A 20,486-nucleotide genomic window follows, 5' to 3' on the forward strand; every position below is an offset into this window, starting at 1 on the left:
TATAAGAATATATCACATTAACAACCATATTAGGATCTTCCTTATTTTATATGTACTTTAAGTGGTTTAGGGGTATAGGTTGCTTTTTTAAAGGTCTTTATTTAGACAGTAATTCTGTTCTTTCCTCTTCTTGTTACTTTTCTTGCTATTAGCCTGGTTTCCTCAGGAAACGGTCTATGAAATATTACTGTTTCTCTGTTAATCTCTCCACCCCTCAGACCAATTTTTGTTTCTCTCATCCAATATTACCAAATGCCTGAGGTCCAGTCCATGTCCTAGAATTTTAATAGAAAACATTGGATGAATAGTGGGGAGAGCATATTGATGTTAATGCTGAGGACAAGACAGGGAGGAAAGCTCAGCCTTCAGCTGAGCCATTTAGCACTGCCTGACTGGACAACCATGAGTATGAGGCAACCAGTCAACACTTCTATTGCTCTGAACCAGCCACCCCATGTGCTGCTTCTTGCCCAGCTGTTGGCATGGGGGGAGGAGAGAAAAAGAGACAGGCAAACAGACAGACATGAGGGAATCTAAAAATAACATAGAAAGAAGGTGCAGCAAATGTGTGAGAAAACTGAAAGAAGCAAGACCAAGACCTTGATGTAGTGACCGGGACCTGGAAATAATTGAAAGTACTACTGGGAAATGTGGAGATATTATGTAAGATTTAGGTAAGGCTATGGATTTAGGAAACATAGGAGATGGTAGGAAACAAGGTCCATTAGTTCAGCTGTTCATGAACAACTTGTCTGTTCTCCCTTCCATGCTCTGTTTTGGATATATTTGACTTACATCAGGCTTAAGAAGTACACATGGGCTGAAGTGTTGTCTACAAAACCTTAATCTGCAGAGATCACTGTCAGGCAAGTTTCACATACCTCCAGCGGTATCTTTAAAAGTGAAATCAACACTCTTCTGTTAATTGAGATGTAACTGAGTATGTAACAATACATTAGGATGTTACTTATTACAGATTGTTTTAATGTGCTGAACTCCATGTCTCTTTCTAAAAACTACCAGTCTGTTAAAGAAAAAGCCTAAATGTTTAACATTGCCCACAGAGCTAAAGTTCAAAGATGAATCATAAATTCAATGTGGTCTATTGAAAGGCGAACTGTCTACAATTTCACAGAACAACTAACTCCTTTCTCTGGAGGAGATGACAGCTGCAGGGCTCTTGATGATTCCCAAGGAGGACAAACATGTCTGGGGTCTCTGTTTCAGCAGCTAAGTGCGGAAGCCTTCAAATAGCACCTATTTCACTGCACTGCCTCCAAGGCATTTATGCAACACGTGTTGCCAATATGGTATTTAAGTCACATGATAACAACTCTGTTGGCTAAAACTTCACCCTGCTCCTAAGGAGAAGCTGACTGCAAACTATTCATGCAATGAAGGGGGTGTCTGCCTTGCAGATCTTCATGACTGTGCAGTACACTTTCTTAGCAATAATAGGTTGGAAAGAATCACTGGGGTCTGCTCCAGGTTCTGCAGATGTAGAAGCCTGTTTCACTTCCATATTTGTGCCAGTGTTGTCTGAGGTGCCTGGACACACCTGTGCAGAAGCATCAGTTCCCAGATCCAAAAGTAATGGCCACATGAAGCACTAGTTTGAGACAGTAGTAAGATAATTCTGTATGGTTTCCTCTCCACAAAAAGGGAAAACAAATTTCATGTATCACTGCTTCAGAACTTTATTGCAACCAAGCGGAAAACACTTGGAACACAGTACATGAAAACCACATTGGAATGCCACGATTTTTGGGTGGAAGACACTGTACCTGTCCTGCTAGGTCAAGGTACTCTTACTGATGAACAGCCGTATGTGTATGAGGGACAGGGAAGGAGGAGGATGGAGTAATATGCAGTGTAACAAGATTGCCGCATACTGAAAATTGATGAAGTCCCTGGTAAATTTATGTTCTGATGAAATAATTTCAGAATATTTACACCTTACAATTTACAGAAGTTTTTAGCAGCAGCAAAAGTAGCATCATGTAAATTTTACCCACATTCCAAATGTGTTAGCCTGCATGAAATCTGTTTCTTGTTCTCACTATTCCTAAATTACATGTTGCCACTATACTTACCACTTGGTAACAATAATATGTACAACGAACAATTTCATTCACACTTATGCAGTGTATTTAAACAGAAACCTAACACAGAATCAACTGAGCCATGCAGGTCTTTAAGACACAACAAACATAGTAATGTTACAACATGGTACATTTTACTTGCCTTGCTAAACTGCCTACATAAAGATGCACTATAGAAAATGACACCTCATTAAATACATTCTTCTCCTTCACCTACTCTTTACACAGGCACTTACCCTAGGAACATTTTTCCTTCTTTGAATACCCAGCACTTCTATAGAACAAATGTTGCAAACACTAGAAGAGAATAGCTTGCAGGACAATCAGCTTCAGATTCATGCTTGCAAGCATTTCAAAAACAGTGGCAAACTCTACACTTTGTTTTTTTCACAGACTACAACCTTTAAAGGCCTGTGACACATTCTATAGTAAAATTTCAGTTTTAAATAAAAAATTAAAAATAGAAAAATATCATCCTATTTTTCACTGAGAGGAAAACATCACGTGACAAGCAAATCCAAAATAAGAACTTTATGTAGCATCCTAGCCAGCCATTAACGTCTGCTAGTGATGTATAGCATAAGAGCTTTGCTGCTCACATCTGGAGAATGCACAGCTGCATCTGTGCTAAGAGTGTGTCTCCACTGTGAGTTTGGAGACAACCACAGTGGCTCTTACTAGAACTGGAGTGGAAAGCAGAAACACAAGGAATCACAGTGCAAAGATAACTTGGCAGCCTGCATCTGCAATGCCACACAAATGCCATCAGACACTTTCTGGACTTTCATATCTGAAGGCATTGTACTCTACTATGTGTATTTGCCAGTGTGGGCTGATATCGTTAATTCAGGGATCTCCATACCATGCTTACAAGAATGGCATAGACAGGACCCAGAATTAAATGATTGATATTTTACCCTTCTATTTTTTAAAAAATATGTATTTGTTAAAGCAGTGCAGGTCACAATGCAGATGTGTTTACACTGGCTTGTATTCACTTCCCAGCTGCCAATATTGTATACCACGTCACTGTCAGCTAGTCTGGGGGCCGAAGTCATAAAAAAAATTTAGCCTATTCTGGAGCCGAGTCATGATTAGAAACTATTCCAACCTTCTAAATACTTAATAACTTAGCATTTGTCCAATAACTTGAATGCATAAGAGATTCCATTCATATACCTCTATCTCTTAATGGTAAATAATGATTTAATTCTTTTCAATAATCCAAACTCACCTGAAACAGGTGAGAGCTCAAGGCATCTTACTGCTGTTAGACTCACCTTCCCAAAGCTGGCAGCATTAACAGGTTGCGTGTCGTTTTTCTCACAGAAGTCCAAGTAATGCATGTAGAGAGCGCTTCGAGGAATGCAAACACCTTCTGCAATCTCATAGTTCTCCTCCAGCCTTAAAAAGCAAATATCAAACAGAGAGAACTGCAAGTATGTTGGATGTCCTGTATCGTAAACAGTATGCAAAGCTGCATCTTTAAGACCAAACATTCTGGTTTCTGCTTGTCTACTGAATTTTCTCTGCTTTGTTCCTAAGTGAGTGCTCCTTCCAATTCACTTCCATAATGCTTACTTGTTTCATTTGGTTCATGCTTGCTATCAAAAACATAGGCTGTGAGTTCCCAGGCAGGCAGAGATTAGCACAAAAGGATGTTGGGTTTTGACCATGCTCCAAAAGTGCTATTTTTAGGAAAAAATATACTAGCAATCTGTTATACCCTAAACGCATCCTGCAGTAAACAAATACATGTACAACTACGAAACAACAAACATTCACTGAGGGCAAGCATTCTCTCATTCTTTACAGAACTCTGTCCAGCCACAAAATTCCATACCGGAGGAAGCAGATGTACAAGTTGTTTGCAAATACTCAAGAGTGTGCACAAAATCATATCTATATAATGTTTTATTGCTATTTTTTATGGACAAAGTGAAAAAAAGAGTCCATGATCTGAATACAGTGCTGAATAAAAATAGTGAAATAACCTCCTCCTCTGCCTTGTAGAAACTATTATTATTTATTTACACATGCGAACACACAACTATAAATATTAAATTATGCATCAAATATATGAATAGGCATATGATTCTTCTTTAAAATCTGAAATTGGGGTCACTATAAATCTATAACTTAGAAGAAACACTCCTTTGAAATGACATTTTTATGATTGCTGACCCAGCAAAGTTCAAAAGGTATTTACATACACACTTAACTTTAAACCAGAATGAATCTTGTCATCCATGGTGTCGCTCATATGCATATAGTTACGTGTGTGCTTGTCTGCCTTGCTGACTAGGAGAAGAAGGTAGGTGCAACTTCCTCTTAAAAATATTAGAAAATTATTACATTCTTGAAAACCTCCAGTTTTACAGTAAATAACCCGCTGTCATTTGATAGCTGTAGAACACCTTCCAAATATCTAGTTTCTCTCCTTCATTGCCTTTTTCAGGACCTACCTACCTTCCATTTAAGTTATCATGATCATTTGTGACTGCAAACTATTTTAATAAGATATCCGGCTAGATGAATGGAATCAGTTTGTATGGGCAACATCTATTCTTCCTTGGTTTCTACAGAAATATCATCATGGCATCTTTCCTCAAATTCATAGCGCTTTAACAAAACCTCCTTTCAAAACCTGGAGAGTTCGTTTGTATACTATAGCTGCTAATTGGAATGTCAGCTTCCGTGACCAAGACAGGACAGAAAGAAAAGCAGTTAATTATTTCTGTTCATATCTGATGAATTTTTCTCTTTTTCTCCTCTCTTTCACAGAGAGTCATTAGTCTGACACTGAACAATGCTCCATTATACCTGAACTTTTTTTTTAATGATCAAAAAACCCATCTTGCTCCACTTCTTTTATTTTCCTGTCTTTTATTTAACAACTTTATCATATTTTGAATTCAGCTTCATTCTACAGTATTATAGAAATATAATGAACTCAATCTTCTACCTAACAAATCATTATCAGAAATAATATATATATAACATTTTAAATGTCCTAATAAAGCCATGTGAAATCCAAAGAGTTCACAATGAGACCTTTTGTACCACTACAGTATAGCAATAAAACCCCTAATCCTTCCACAGGAATGACAATTCTATCTGTCCCTATTACTGTTTTTCTCTTTATACGTATATACTTCTAGATCAAATGAAATTATTCTATAGCAGAGTCAGGTACATAGTGCTGTTACAGACTTGTTTTTAGATATGAAAGCAACAGAACAACTGTGATGTTACCATTGCTAATCACCTGAAGGATCCTAGAACATATTAATTTTGATGCACTAGAACAATTTCTCTGGAACTACTAATCTGGGGAGAATCCATTACCTAGCAGTGCTTTACCTTCCTCTTTTTTACTTCTTTTTATGAAGGTTGCAAAAAATAGAATAGTTTTGTTGACTTTAGCTTCACAATACTGTTATTATTCAGAGCACCTACACTGTAAGCTGCCAAACTGCACAGAATTGGACTGCCTGTGCTTTGAATAATTCCGTGTTTGGAGAAGTAGACACACACATGCACACACACACCAAACTGAGGTAAAATAAAGTTTCACACTTACAATTTGGTCAACCAGTTCACCAATGAAATAATCATGAATGTTTTAGAGCTAAGTGTTTAGTAAGCTATAGGTTTACAGATAATAATGAACACAGGAACACGGGGTAAGCACAGGATACTAGGTATTGGTATATTCATGCCTTAACAGTTAAATTCAAGCTGGTGCAGTTTCCCCAATTATGATGTATTTGGCAGTAATGCCACATTTGCCAGGCCTTTCACTTCATTTTGTGTCATCAATGAAACAAAACAAAAACATCATTCCTGTTTCCAGGAAAAGGATATTTCGCCAGGCTGACAGTCATCCAGACATGCTTCTGGCATCTTCAGCTACTTCCTCCTCCTCATTTGTAGCGTTCAATGTGCTCTGCCTTTGGAGAGGCATAAGCATTAAGGACAGATCCTAATGGGATTGATGTTGTTCAGTCTTTTCAGCAAGATGCCAGACAAGAAATAACTAATAAAGGTGATGGCAATATGAACCATGTGGCAAAATGTACGTATTTCCCTCATGTCTTGCTTTCCTCCTTTTCCCTTGCTACTGACATTTCCTCTGTTTCTGTTCTCCAACACACTCTTGCCCTCATTAGCTGTAAATGACAGTAGCATCTAACAGTAGAAACATGACCAGCTTTAACTTGGGAGACACCAGACACTGCAGACAATCGTGGTGCTTCCATTTGCCAGAACAAGGCAAGTTTGGTACTTTATGGTGAAATCTGGTCAATAATTTTACCCCACCACTTCCATCACTTGAATCTGGTCCAGAGATTGCAGTAGGAGGATAGGACACATGCTTACCCAGTGTGTATTCAGGTAAATTTAGTCTTTTGCCTTTTTTCACTGTGCAAAAACTTGGTCTAAGGCCTAAGCAGGCAAAACTGTCAAACACGTAAAGCTAAACCTACAGGAAGCGCTCAGAGCAGCATTTGTACAGTGCTGACCACAATAGTTTACCAACCCACGGGTTGCTAGTACAAATAACCTGATGCTAATGTGTCTGTTTTTCCAGAACAGTGGAAACTCGACATCTTCACACAAAGCAAGCTTACTACTTTAGCACTTTAACCACAACTTTTGAGCTTGTAATTTTATTTAGTGTATCAAACCCAGTAGCACAGTTTCTCCAGGCAATACCAATTCAAAGCTGCAGTACATAGGCTGAAAGGCATATGGAAACCACCAGAAAACTATGGTATGGCTACTAAGCTGGGAAACTTTTACCTACAGGTCTATTACTAAACGAGCCAATCGTATGGTTCAGTTTGACACCAGCTAAAGAAATTAAACTTGAAAACTTCGCTTTCTGTTCCCTCATGTATTTTTCAGTGGAAAATTGAATGGAGAAAATTGCAGATGCTCCAAAAGACTCAAAGGGGAGAATATCTGACCTACATAAATGTGTAAGAAACATAACACAACAGACAGGTAGGTAGTAAGCCAGTATGCTAGCAAGGGGGAAGGGAAGATGAGGTAAGCAGCCTTTTCAGAATCAAAATTCTAGGATTCTACTGCAAACACTGCTGAATGAGCATTAGTGTGCACACTGCATTCCGGCAGGGCTCACTGTCCCAGGAGTTTAGGGATTTACTAACCTTTATGACTGAGGAAGCTTGAAAGTATTTGGCAAAAGATTGTTTACAGTATTTGCATGTTTTCTGTTGGGAACAGTATTGTCGGCATGTTCTAATTAACTCTGCCTTCTTGGCTACTACGTTATTTGCTCCTGTGGATCAGACTCTTAACTGACTCTACTGCAAAATAAACATTATTCTGAATTTGAGACTGGTAAGCCCTGCCTGCTCTTTTATTTTAGCTAGATAGTTCTTTGTTATCCTGTTTGAACTGTGTTGAAGTTGTTTGGGTGAATAATAGAAAATAATAAAATACATCTACGACATTTCACTATTATTTTAAAATTTTCTCTCTGTCTGTAGTCGCTCCCCTTCTTTATTCACTTTTCTTGAACTTCTGAAAAACAGCACTTCGGTGAAACAAATAGGTACGAAGAGGCAATAACTCAGAACGAAATGCCTTTATTTGTATCTGCACATCTCAGTATTTGCACTGGAAGTGTCTGCAAGTTTCTTCAAGGCAGAACACTGAATACTTGCAGCAACTTATTCTAAATTAACCGACAGGTTTGGGGTTTTTTAAAAATCTACAGTTTAACTGATCAACTTTAAAGAGCAAATACAGATGAAATAATCTATAAACCTCTTTATGCATATTTCAAAGAATCACAGAATTTCACAGGCAGAGAAAAAGAGTAAAATTCACTGGATGAGTTATTCTTTGCTGTTTGTTCAGTTAGATCTCCCAAGAGACTGACAGAATCAGAAAAATAATTTTGCTAACATTTTGCTAAAACCCCACATTTTTGCCAATAATCTATCTTTTCATCCAGAAAACTATGAGAAGTACTTACAGGTGAAGTAAAGACCTTTCTTTAAAAGACTTGAAACAAGCTAAGGAGTGTGGGTTTTCAGATAAGCATGCTCCAAGGCTTCTCTGTAACAGAGCTCTGTTCTGCCGGATACAAAGAACTTCCTGAAAGATGCTTGATTGCTTACAATATTAAGAAAGCTAAACCAGAATTAAAAACCTAAATTAAGGGAAAAGTCAACAAAAGTCTAGGAGATAACCTATAGAAAGAGATGTCAGAAGTATATGTAATGTTACAGAACATGCAGCCAAAAATACCACGGTAAATCACAGTGAACAGCACTTGTTCATCGTTCGTAGCACAGTAGACTGACTCACAAACTTTCTTCTCCTCTCTTTCTCTCTTCCTCCTAATTACCCTTCCTTTTTTCCCCTCGCTAAATTTGCAAGGGGATTTTGGCAAATGAATCAAACCTCAAACTGTCTCTTTTCTTTTGTTGTCTTCTATGTTAAATTACAGAGATCTCATTTCAGTAAAACAGTCAGTAAAGGCAGGCTTCACCGTACACTGAAACAAACGTGAGTCTTGTAAAAAAAATCTCATTACTAGTTTTCTTTTTGTAATAAATATAACAAAGATGACAAATCACCAGCTGGCAAAGTGGCAAAAAAATATGCCAAGTAGATCTAAACTGTATCAGAGGTTTCCTATGTTCAAACAAATCCCGTAAGAGTAAGACATTTGTTGAGAAATGCTGTACAGGATGCTAATAAGCAGATTAAACACATACAGTGAAAGTATCTTTAGAACTGTATAAGATGTCCAACACCTCTATTCACTTCAGCTGGAAAAAGGATAAGAAAAAACACTAACAGGTTTTCTTGATTTTTTTTAAAACGGCATCTTACCATTGCAGTGTAGCTGGAGTTGAGTGTGGTTTCGATGCTCTATTATTTTCTTTTTCCTCATCTGTTAAGAAACAAAAAAATACTATGTAATCTCAGTATGAATTGCTCAGGCATTTGTAAACTGGTAAGGAATTATCCGATCAAAAATGTTCTCAGGTGTCAAACTGTTCCCAAAATATTTGCTAAATTGTGGAAATGTAAATAATGACACTCCTTAAGCTAGCATCTGTAGATGCTGCTTAAGGCAATAAAGCGTGCAAACATCACTGACAGCAGGAGCAGAGTGGGGCATAGGAATAATGACATTCGAAAGGATAAGTTTATATGAAAAAGGAAAAGCTACTCTTAGACATCTAGCAGGATGTCAGAACATAAAACCATTTTCACCTCCTTTAAGGGAACAGTTGCCTTACCCAAGTTTTATATTCGATGAGGCATTTAACCTAATGGAGGTCATCCACTGTTGTGATCCTAACATATGACATATACTAGGTGTTTACAAATTTACAAAGATTAATTCTGAACAAGAAAAATTGAAAGTAAAAACATTCTATAATATACTTTAATTCTTTTCAGATAATTTTTCTGATAGTATTCCTCATTAACTGTTTCCAAGGTAACTCTCTGGTTTGCTGACTTTCCAAAAATGTGGATAAAAGATGGATAAAGAAAAAGAGAACGAAAACAAGACTGGTTTAAAATACTGGATTTTTCCCAGTTCACATTAGCTCTTTAAAAAAATTTAAAAGTATGTCTAGAATAATTCCTATTAAATTGTGATTTGTGAAGCATATAAAACGTTCCTAAGTGAAAGCTAAGGGTGAAGCACAACCAGTGTCTCCAGAAGGGTATTCTTTGGGAAACACCATTGTATCAAACACAGTTTGATATTTTAACAACTTTGTGCCTGATGAAAGCATTAAGTGTAGCAGGCTTTGATACCTAAACAATGAGGTAAACCACTGTGCCTGTACACCATGCAAGTTTCATTTGTTCATACAATTAACTTTTAGAAGTTATTTAAGTGAGCCTTTAGGATGCTGAATCTTAAGGGAGCCGGGCTATCTCCTCTGAACATCGGACCCCATTGGGAGGCCTCTTGCGCAGTCCCAAGAACCGGCGCACACAAATAAAACCCCACTTCGGAAAACGCTGTCTTCAGCCCTCGCACCACAATATTTCTTCCGTTGCATATAGGGCAAGTTGTGTTAACCAAACCTCCTTTAGCCTGCGAGGCCGGTCCCCTGAACATCAGGAAAACCCAGATTTACAGTTACCGGCAGACACTGCGAGCAGCCCCTCTTCTGCATCTGCATGACAATAGGCCTCTAATTATTGGACCGCACACTCCTTCCCTGCCTTTCAGGGGCCTGCTTTTATTCAGCGCATAGGACCAACATACACATTTCAAATCACTTTTAAATTGTGTTTTTCATTTGTTTTTCCTAAACAAACGGTCGGCATGCAACAAACCTTCGGCACACAGGCCTTGAATGCTGAGCGGCCGTGGCTGCCGCCGGCCGCTGACGCTCAACAACAGCCCCCGGCCTCACTGGCGGCGGGACAAACGCCGCCTTCTCCGTAGTGGGAGGCAGAGCTCTGCAGCACGGATTTAAACCACTGGGTGGATAAAATAGTCAGGGCCGTCGCCTCTCACAGCACCCACTGGTTTGCCCTTCCTACCCTTAACTGGCAGCACAGACACCCTAAGAGCGCGCCTGACTCCGGCCTTCCCCGGGGAGAAGAGGGCGGCCATGTCTGCCCTGCTCTGAGGCGGGAAGAGACTCCTGGGTTGGGATTCATGGGTTTTAAGGTGATGGGACAAGGGAGCCCACCTCGGAGGTGGGAGAGCGCCTGCTGGGAGGGCGAGTGAGCCCCTGCAGGGACAGCCTTGTGGTTGCCCTGGAGGGGCAAGAGGCAGGCGGCCTGACCAGAGCCCGGTCCAGTCCTGTGTCCTGCTGTGGCTTCCCCATTGTCCCAGCCAAAGCAAAAAGAGGCAGCAGGGCTGAGAGGGAGTTATGGCAGCTCCCCGGGCGTGGGGCACAGAGGCTGCTGCAGCTTCCTTCACCCACGAGCGTGCTGGCCTAGCCTGCCAAGGCCCCGTGGGTGCCCAGCGGCCAGTGGCCTCCCAACCATTCCTGAGGTAAAAGTGAGAGGGGACTAGTTATAAACAGCACGTCTCAGCAAAGTGTTGCAGGGGGTAAAGTGCCAGCTGGGGCGGGGAGTTTTCCCCTGCTTTAGTAATGAAAATTACAGCTGGCAGGCACGGGGGTGCGCAGGCCTTGCCAACAGGGACCCGCCACACAGGGCACTGCGGCGCCGTTCTGCCGACCGCGGGGATTCGGGCCTTTGCCGTTGCGGGGAGGGAGACGCCACAGCGAGGTACAACCACCAAAGCTGCTGCCTTCAGGTATCAGCAGCATGTGGGGGCCCAGTCCTCCTCCTGCACCCCACTGTCGTCTTCTTCAAATTAAGGTTACTGCTCCCCAGGTGAAAGTCATCCATTTTCTTAATCAGTATTTTCTACGTCAGTGTCAAAGCCTACCATCCAGTGGTTTATGTTCAGTATACAGTTCGTTTCTGCCTTGCTGGAAATTGCGAATTGGAAAGGCTGAAAGCCACTGTTCTAAATAACCCCTCATCTAATTAAGGTGCACAAATCCTAAACCTTTGCCTGTGAAACCAAGAGGTACTATTCCCCCCTCCTCAGAATAAAACTTTTTATTATCTTTCTTGATTTAAAGGGGCTAGTATTCAAAGGTCTGTTATTCAGTGACTTCCACTTGTGCTATCTAGTCTTAATTTTCCCCTGGATATGTGGCACTCTATCAGACATCAAGCCAATATCTAAATTACACAACATTAGAGTCTTTACATCCCCTCCATCCCTCCCCCAGCTGTTTTTCATTCACATTAATATGAGCACCTGTGAGCAGGTGCTTTACCTAACCTGCCCTCAGACATGCTACAAGCCAGCCATACTCAGCTCCTCCCATGTAAGGATTTGTTTTAACAACACAAACTAACAATAAGATCACAGACTACAATTTAAATCTCCCTCCTCAGGTATGTCTGCTTCCTGGGGATCCTTCTTCAAGACTCTTCAGCATCATCCACTAACTGTCCCTTAAAACCAAGAAGGAGAAAGATGGACTTTGAACTTATTAAAAAAAATTCTTTAAGCACCATTTTCCATCAAAATATTACCCATTGAACAATGGGATTTTCAACAAAGCTACATTTTTCACAGAGTTAGTGCTTGTCTCCCCCAAAATCAAGTCTCTGTACAAGAAAACAGAACTTCTTTTTGTTGTGTGGGGTTTTTTTTTGCCAATGGACCAAATGTCAGCCAAAATGTTTCTCATTTTCACCAGGTGCTGCCTAAATATTTATTTTCAGAAAACTTTCACTTTTTAATGAAATAGATGGAAAGAATTGCAGATGGTGTAGGAATGGAGGGGACCTAGAAATACAAACTTTCAGTATTACATATACCAGCACTTCATTCTATCTTGTATAGTTTAACAATATAATCTGATCAGATAATTGACTAGCAGAAAATAATAAATATCCCTATTCCTTATATTTTAGTTGGTAGCAGGGTACTTAATGGCTTCCCTATTGAGCAGGGAATGTTTTGTGTAACTCTTGACTCAGCTCTGATCCCAGATCTGTTTGTACAGCACGAAAGAGGTAAAGAATGCTGTTTTCCCTTACTTTTTGTCCTGTCATTTTATCAGTGCCCATCAGAACAACACTGTAGATTAAAAATGAACCCATACCTTCTAAAATTCAATACTTTTAAAACCCAATCTAGTCTGTAAAGAAAGGAAATAAAGACACTGAAAAGAAATCTTGCTTCAAGGCACTGCCAAAGAAGAGAACTGGCAATTCTTCTGTGACAAATGCAAAAGGACTTGAAGTCATGAGGTAAAATGCTGCTCCTGATGCACAGCTGCAGGGGTTCATACATATGGCAGTTGTACAGCACCTCAGGGAGAAATGTTTGCTAGGAGCAGATCTAACGTGTTCACTCCACCACCAGTAGGAAGACTACCAGCATTCCAAGGAAAGGTATCTTCAAGGCACCTGGTTAGGTGGGAAACCTGGTACTCATCCCAAGCTGAAAGCAGGTAATAGCTTAGACAGTTGTAAGTAAAACTCAGCACAGAAGAGGCCTGCAAAGATATTCAAACTAGAAAAATAATACTTCTTGGCTCCCAGAGATATCAGAGAATCTTTTTCTTCCCAAACTCTATGGAAGTTTCTTTGCTAACAGCTCCATCTTTCTCCTTTCAAAATTCTGTTTCAAAGCCACCAGAGTAGAGTTCTGTTTGTACCTTGTGCATATGTTTGTGGCTTTCCCTGAACTCTCAGTAGTACCCTCTAACTCTGCTGTTTCATTTTAGGTACAGCTCGAGGGATTTCTTGCTTCTTGGAGCAAGATATGGAGACAATAGGAGCTATGCTCCGCACCTCTTTAAGCATGCTGCCTGAAACACAGTAAGCGGAACATTCACATAGTGAAGACCCTGCATTAGCACACCTTTTTCTAAAATGTTGATGTTAGCCTGTTTGTCGTAACTAAAGTGGAGTTAAAGCTCTGCTTTCCACTGCGGACATAATAGAAGAGTCCTGTACTTTCCAGTGCTGCCTCTGTGTGTCTCAGAGAACCTCTGAGGAGCTAATGTGTTATTAGTAGCTTTATATAGATAACATCCTTCCCTTTGTTCAGGTAGCTCCACACCTTTCAGAGAAATGGCCTCTTCCTCTGTAGCCCCTGCAATCCAGGTTTTGACTGTTCTCAAAAGTGATTTGCCCTTAGCTAAAATTAAGTGATAGTAAGAAGCTACCTTGTCTCTTACTTACATGTAGCCATAAATAAGATTCAGGCTCATTAGCATGTATTCCATGCTTTTAAAATAGCGGGATTTTTTAAAAACCTCTGAGAAACATGGGAGCATAGTTCTAATTGAGTAGGTATGATTGAAACAGGGAGGAATTTTCCACAAGGAAAATGCCAATGAAATCATGTAGCTTTTTTTAAAACTTTTTTTTTCATTGGAAGAATAAGAGGTTTAGTTCAAACAAAATAAGAAACTATTGGATAAATCTTCCATTTCAGCCAGTTTGAACACAGATTTAGAACACTGCTTTTGAATTGAAAAAGTAGTCTGAATCTTTTCTTTTATCTCAGATGAACTGTCTACACATTCACATTTCTAAATATGTAAAAAAATTTGGACAAGTGACCCTTCCACTTCATCATGTAATGTCATGACTCCTTCCCCAGGGAACTGAAGTTGAAACTTTCATAATCCTTGAATTGTATTCTTCTAGACCCCTATTTCAATTTGGAGAATCTGGCTCAGTGCGAAGTACACAGAAAATGTTGTGGGTTTTTTTTTTTCAGTTATTAGAGATGAGGTTGTACCATTCCCTTTTCCTGTGGATCTTTTGACTAACATGTAGAGCGTGGAAGTGGTGGAAGGAAAAATGTTTAAAAAACTGGAAACGGAAATAAAATTTACCTAGAATTTTTATATTAGAGTGTAAAAGCTGTGTTTTAGAAGAGGTCATAAAAGGTTCCAAGAGGGTAAGAAGCGCCCCAAGAAGCAGCGAGACCATGGGAATCCACAGCTGTGAGTCATTGCTTCCCTTCACAATGTAATGCAGGTTCAAGAGGCCTGGAGGTGTCTGGATGAGAAGAGAAGATTGCAAAGGACCCCTGGGGCCTGGGGCCTGAAATATGGTTCTGTAGCATACTTGAACTATAGAAAAAGAGACCAGTAAAACTATTACTCTTGTGTCCTGAAACCCTATGAACTCTAAAAACATCCAGGAAAAAATAGTTACAAGAGCAAGCATGATACTGAGCAAGAACATTACCAGTTTACAGTGCAAATTCTCATAGTCTTCACTGGATGCAAGGCCCCCAAAAAAACCCCAACACCAAAGCCACATTTTCTCTGGTAGAGTCCAGCCAACAGCTACCTAATGTATTTAGAGACAAAAAAAATAAGTAGTCAAGAGAAAGGTGGATGATGCCTTCTTTTGGCTGCAGATGAAAACTGGAGACAACAGCAATTTGACCACTGTTCTGAAGATTTCAAATAGGGTTACATAGGTTTTCTCAAAACATTTTGCCTCCTGCTGGTTGTAATTGTATGACAGAGGCTGGACAAAGAGTGACACGATGGTTTGGAAATTTCTTGGTTGGTGTGCGGGCACTACTAGAGAAATGTTAGAAAGAACTCAAGGGCTGGAAAGGAGCACATAGTACAATGATTTCTAAGGTGAAACTTCAGTTTGTTCTGGATTTCACAGATTATTGGTCTTCTTGCTGCTGGGCAAGTGGCTTATTTTTCTTTCCTACTCCTTCCTCTTCACCTTCTCCCCTCCCCCTCACCCCCCAAAACAAGGATGACTTTTTAAGTGGATTAGTTCTCTTATCTGCACTGCAGAAATGCTGGTATCTGTGCAAAGGAAGCATCTGGAAGAACTGGCTATTAAGAAGGAAGCTAGATGAAACCAACTTTCACTCTCATTTGGGTTTCATTTTATACTGTGACAATGTCTTCTTGCACACAAATTGTGGAATAAATTCATTTATATATTTGTTTTATCAGTTCTAAATTTGCCGCCTTTCGTTATCATCTCCTGCCCCTTAATTCCAGTACCAGAAAACAGAACGAGCAACCATCCTATCTTCTCAATGCCATCGTCTGAAATACCTGCTCTTGTGAACCCACACAGGTCTACTTCTTACTGTCCCTAGGTATGTGGAAGTTTTCTCATGCTCATATTTAAACTGAAAGCACACGTAACAAAATACCACTGGTTTTGCTACAACCTGTTTAGGGTAACAGATCTAGAACGGAACATAGAAGGACACTTATAATTATGACATAATTTTTTTTAATATAGTTAGTGGTGCTCAGTAATTCCCCTGACAATACTGTCTTGAACTGCGAGTCTGAGGAAAACTCACTAAAGTCAATAGGGTTCAATCCTGAATTCTGAACCTATTAAGAGTCTGAAGTCATATCTCATTCGTTACAAATTCTTTCCATCACTTTCTCAGTAGCATCAGAGTGAAATGAATTTCGTAAGTCTCACAGGTTCTTGTAAAATGTAAATTAACAAGCAGATGTTTTTTGTTTTTCACTACAATTCACTGCAATTTTATTTTTAAAGAGAAACTAATTTCTAATTCCTTAATTTTTAAAAACCAAAAACCCCAAACCTGTCCAAGTTTTATTGTCTGTCTTTAAGGATTCTTATCCACTGTCCCTAGCTTGGAAGTCATGAATAAATACCATGTTTGTAACACCTTCTTTGTCCTTCAGAAGAGATATTGCCTCAAAAGAGAACCCTGGACAAACAGGAGTAGGGTCCCATATAGCAAATTCTGTGATCCACTAAAACACTGTGCTGCAAGGCATGTAATTTTACTGACATCAAAATAAAGTAGTTCCCTTAAAATGCAAAAAATGTAAAAGGGACATTCAGCAATTAAGAAGTGATTAAAAATACATTTTCTAAACTTATGTGCTTGAATATTATAAAAATGTGAGTCTTTCTGAATTAAAGAGTTCAGTCTGCATTAATATCCTGTAACATGATCTAACATATGAAATACAGAGAGGAAAACTAACGTGAAGAGTATTTTGCTTTAGGCGAATTAAGTAGAACAGAAATTGCATAAACAGGGAAAACTAAATGATAAACTAAAAATTGTCTTACAATTTTAAAAAGAAACAATTAGGTTATTTTAAGGTATTCTGAGGTCTTTTAGTTACCTGCTGTTGTTAAAAATCAAGATCTAAAATTACCATAACTAGAAGAGATAAGAAAAAATAGCTATTTTAGAATCAGCTAATTTATAATTGTCCCACGTCTATGACTAAATATGAAGCAACATCATGATTTAATATGTGATTTTTTTAAATCTGATGATTGTTTAATTCTTAAAATAAAGATTTTGTATGCATGATTTGATATAGTAGTATTGAAAAACAGCACAATTTTTTCCTGTATTTCAACTGCATGGTGTTCACGAGTGAAAAGCAAAACAGATGGTTTTACTCATGAGCTAACACTAACAGCACATTTTAGAGGTCATCCAACCTTTACTCAGTGACACACAAATTCTTCTGGGTGTTTTAACTATTAGATAGTATTACTTCCTTTTAAATAATGCAAAAGAGCAAATATTCCAGAAAAAAAAAAATTAATAAAACTATTGGATGTATCAAGTGGGTTGACTCTTCAAACTACGGAGTACTAAAAATATCACCAAGATGTAGCAACATATAGCAGGAAATTAACACTTGGACATGTTCACTCTCATTTTAAATAAATGACAAGTTACTTACTTTCATCGTTAGAAACATTCCCCAGAGAGGTGTGACTGGAATAACGTTTGTTTTCACTTTCATTGAGACATCGTTCAATCCAACTCTCTGCAAAAGAACAAAGATACTCTTTTTTCGTGTTTGTCTTTGCATAAAAAATAAACTTCCGACATATAAAACTAAATAAAGCACCGGTTTTCAACAGATCGTGTTCTGTAGCATTTCTGTTAAAACATGGTTAGACTGAGGTTATTTAGCAAGAAAATCCTTTCTTGCTTTCAAACTCAGCTGTTGCTTTTTAGTTTCAATTTTTGTTTGTTTGTTTTCAAATGACAGAGGCTGAAACACTTCCATGCACATAACAAAACTCCTCAGGATATTCTCTCCCCTCCCCATCACATGAGACATTAAAAAACCTCATTATCTCGTGGGCAACTGAAACACATAAATTGCATTAATTTCTAAGTTTTTGTCTGGCAAAGACTTAGGTACTCAAGCATTTCCACTGGTTTTCCACTGGAAAGAACTCTTCATGTGTGTAAAATCAATCATTCATGTGAATTTTTGTTACAGAGGGGCTCAAACTGTGCTCTCTGAAGTCCAGCCCTATGACCCCATTCACCCTGGTGGAGTCCCAGGCCCTACCGAGATCTTTTCCAGGCTGGTACGGGTCCAACGTAGCGAGTCAGCAGCCTCTCAGCTACTCGAACCTTGTCACTCCACGATGGGTACTCAACCACTCCTGTCCTCCCTCTTTCTCACTTCCAATTTATTCCCGCCAGTCAGGTGAGGTACAGCACTACACTGATTTGACTCCGCTGTTCCTCTTTCTGGAAGCTATAACATACATCCCCTGATGACTTTAGAGGATGCACCAGGCTCAGCGGAATTTACTGTTACAGGTCTTCAGGGCAAAAGTTGCACCTTCCTATGTGTTTCCTTGGACAAAGTATGAAATATGAGTCTTTGAGTTTGCCTGAAGTCCCAGGATATTGCTACAATAAACTGACCTCCCTCATAAGATTATTTTTCAAGGGCACGCGGGCAGAAATGAACCTATGCTCACAGAGCTCCCTGTGGTCAAAGCAAGAAAAAGAAGGGATAGGTGGGAAGGCTGCAAGGTAACCCCACAAGTTACGACAGGAAACAGCCCCACTGAGCGAAGAGATGCACAAGAAATAAGGGGAAACAGGCCTCGCTGTCAGCAAACCGCCAGAGCCAGAAACACCTTCAAAGACACGGAAATGGCTGCAGATTCCTTTCCATAAGCCACCCCCAGACACGTCGGGCTACCAGCACAGCGCAGGCAGCAGCCTGCCGGCCAGAGAAAGCCCATCACAGCAGCAGGCTTGACGGGAGAGCAGAAGCCCAGTGTCCTGGGAAAGCTGCCCATCTGGTTTAGAGAAGGTAAAAAGTTGGTATGACTTCATTTCAGCACTAGAGGCCAATAAATAAATATATGAATAGTCATGGCCAAACACATCCTGCAGGAAAAGTGCTTTTTAAACCCAGACAGTTGCACAAACTCGTGTATGCTCCTCTGTACGCGCACTCTGCGCTGCCACACAAACAAAAGGGCGACGGCACCTGTGTAGGACTTGAGAAAGATCTGCTGAGAGCCCTTCGGAGTTGATTTCCAGGCCCTGCCATGAGACTCCAGGTACCGTTGCTTCGTGCGCTTCTGGTTTTCAGGCAGCGTAAGAGAGCTTGTGGCAGCTCCAGGCCATCTCCTTCCCTCTGCCTATTTGCCCACGGTAAACAACACGCTGCGGTGCTGCCTTCGTCGGTACGAGCACGTCCCCATGTGCATCTTCCTCATTCACCATCAAACTGCCCTGTGCCTATCGAGCCTCACGACCACGCTGCCTCTTCCCTATTGAGGTACTTCTCTGAAAGTACCTCCTTTGAGGTACTTCTCTGAAAATCAGCAAAAGTAACTCTTGCTGTCAATAGATTTTTCAGGATATTTCTTCTCCCACCAAATCCAACCCAGCCTTGTATAAAAATCACTTTAAGGTTGCTGACACCGCAACTTAAAACTTGCCAGCGAGGCCCGTGCTGTCTAATCAGCTCCTGCTCAGTTGCTAACCCGCGAGCCTGCGGCAGCTCTAACTTCGAGGCTTTCCCTTCTCACGCTGCTCAGCTGCATCGGGTGGGGGTGTATCACCTCCTTGTCTAAAGGCCAAGACAACAAGATGGCTGCTTCGTGCCAGATTTCTTCTACTGCCCTAAAACTGAGCTAATAGTGTCTCTCCTCTCCTGTTTTAGTACTGCGCGCTGGGGGACAGGAGCTTGGATCCCCACAGATCACTACGAGGTGAAGAGAAACTTGCTGCTGGGGACAACATCAGAGAGAGGTGCAAGAAGCCTTGAGAAAGATTACCCTACCTCCTCCTCCTCCTTTCAGCGCACAGCCATGGCTGTATATAATTCCCTTGGCTCTGAGCCCAGCCGCAGGGAGTAAAAGCAAAGGCGGCTGCCATTAGCGCCAAGGAGAGACCGATGCCCAGCTCTGCCCTTTCTTTTCCTCCCGGCACCGAGAGCTGGGAAGCTGGGATGCATCCTCTCCCCTCGGCAGCAGGGAACTGGCAGCAGCCATCTTTAGTCACATTCCCTGCCTAAGTAGTAGGAAAAAAACCTTTTTAAGTGTCACTCGATAACTATTTTCACCATCCTTGTTCACGTACTGTCTCTGACAACTGCGTGTATACCCCTTTTTCACTGGTAAAGCAAGCAGTGAACACTGCAAGATATAAAGTCGCTGGAGTAGGGCGCAGTTACTGTTTAATTATGTGCTGCAACTCCTTTGGTCCTGAAGCGCCCCAGTTCAGCTCGCTGCAGCCGGAGTCTGGTTTTGTCTTTGTGGCCTTGCATTTAAATAGCTGATAGAAATTCTTCAAGCCTGAAAAGATACATGACCTGTCTGGCAGCAAAGAATGAAGAAAACTAACTCTTTTGAGCAAAAATGTCAGGGAGTTTATGGCAAATTTGTCAAATTTATTGTCAGATGACAAAATGTGACAAAACCAACTAGCTATTTAAAGGCTGTATTATCTCATAAACTGAGTGATGCAAGTATAAATAAATAAGTATTAATAAGTAGATATTTTTTACTGTTTGTATAAAGAAAAAAAGTTTTTACAAAGATTTT

At 40.2% G+C, this 20,486-nt stretch overlaps 1 protein-coding gene across 1 annotated transcript in view; it reads right to left on the minus strand.

Moving 5' to 3' along the window:
* The window catches only part of RFX4 (regulatory factor X4), a 98,755-nt gene that overhangs the window by 61,997 nt on the left and 16,272 nt on the right, over positions 1–20,486 (minus strand). Inside the window, exons 2-4 of the mRNA XM_075705850.1 lie at positions 17,357–17,443; positions 8,979–9,039; positions 3,383–3,506 (exon numbers count right to left, since the gene is read on the minus strand). Coding sequence (XP_075561965.1) covers positions 3,383–3,506; positions 8,979–9,039; positions 17,357–17,443 — 272 coding nt within the window. The remainder of the gene's footprint in view (positions 1–3,382; positions 3,507–8,978; positions 9,040–17,356; positions 17,444–20,486) is intronic.

This window comes from Pelecanus crispus, chromosome 1 (genome assembly GCF_030463565.1).
Source record: "Pelecanus crispus isolate bPelCri1 chromosome 1, bPelCri1.pri, whole genome shotgun sequence".
Lineage (NCBI taxonomy): Eukaryota > Metazoa > Chordata > Aves > Pelecaniformes > Pelecanidae > Pelecanus > Pelecanus crispus.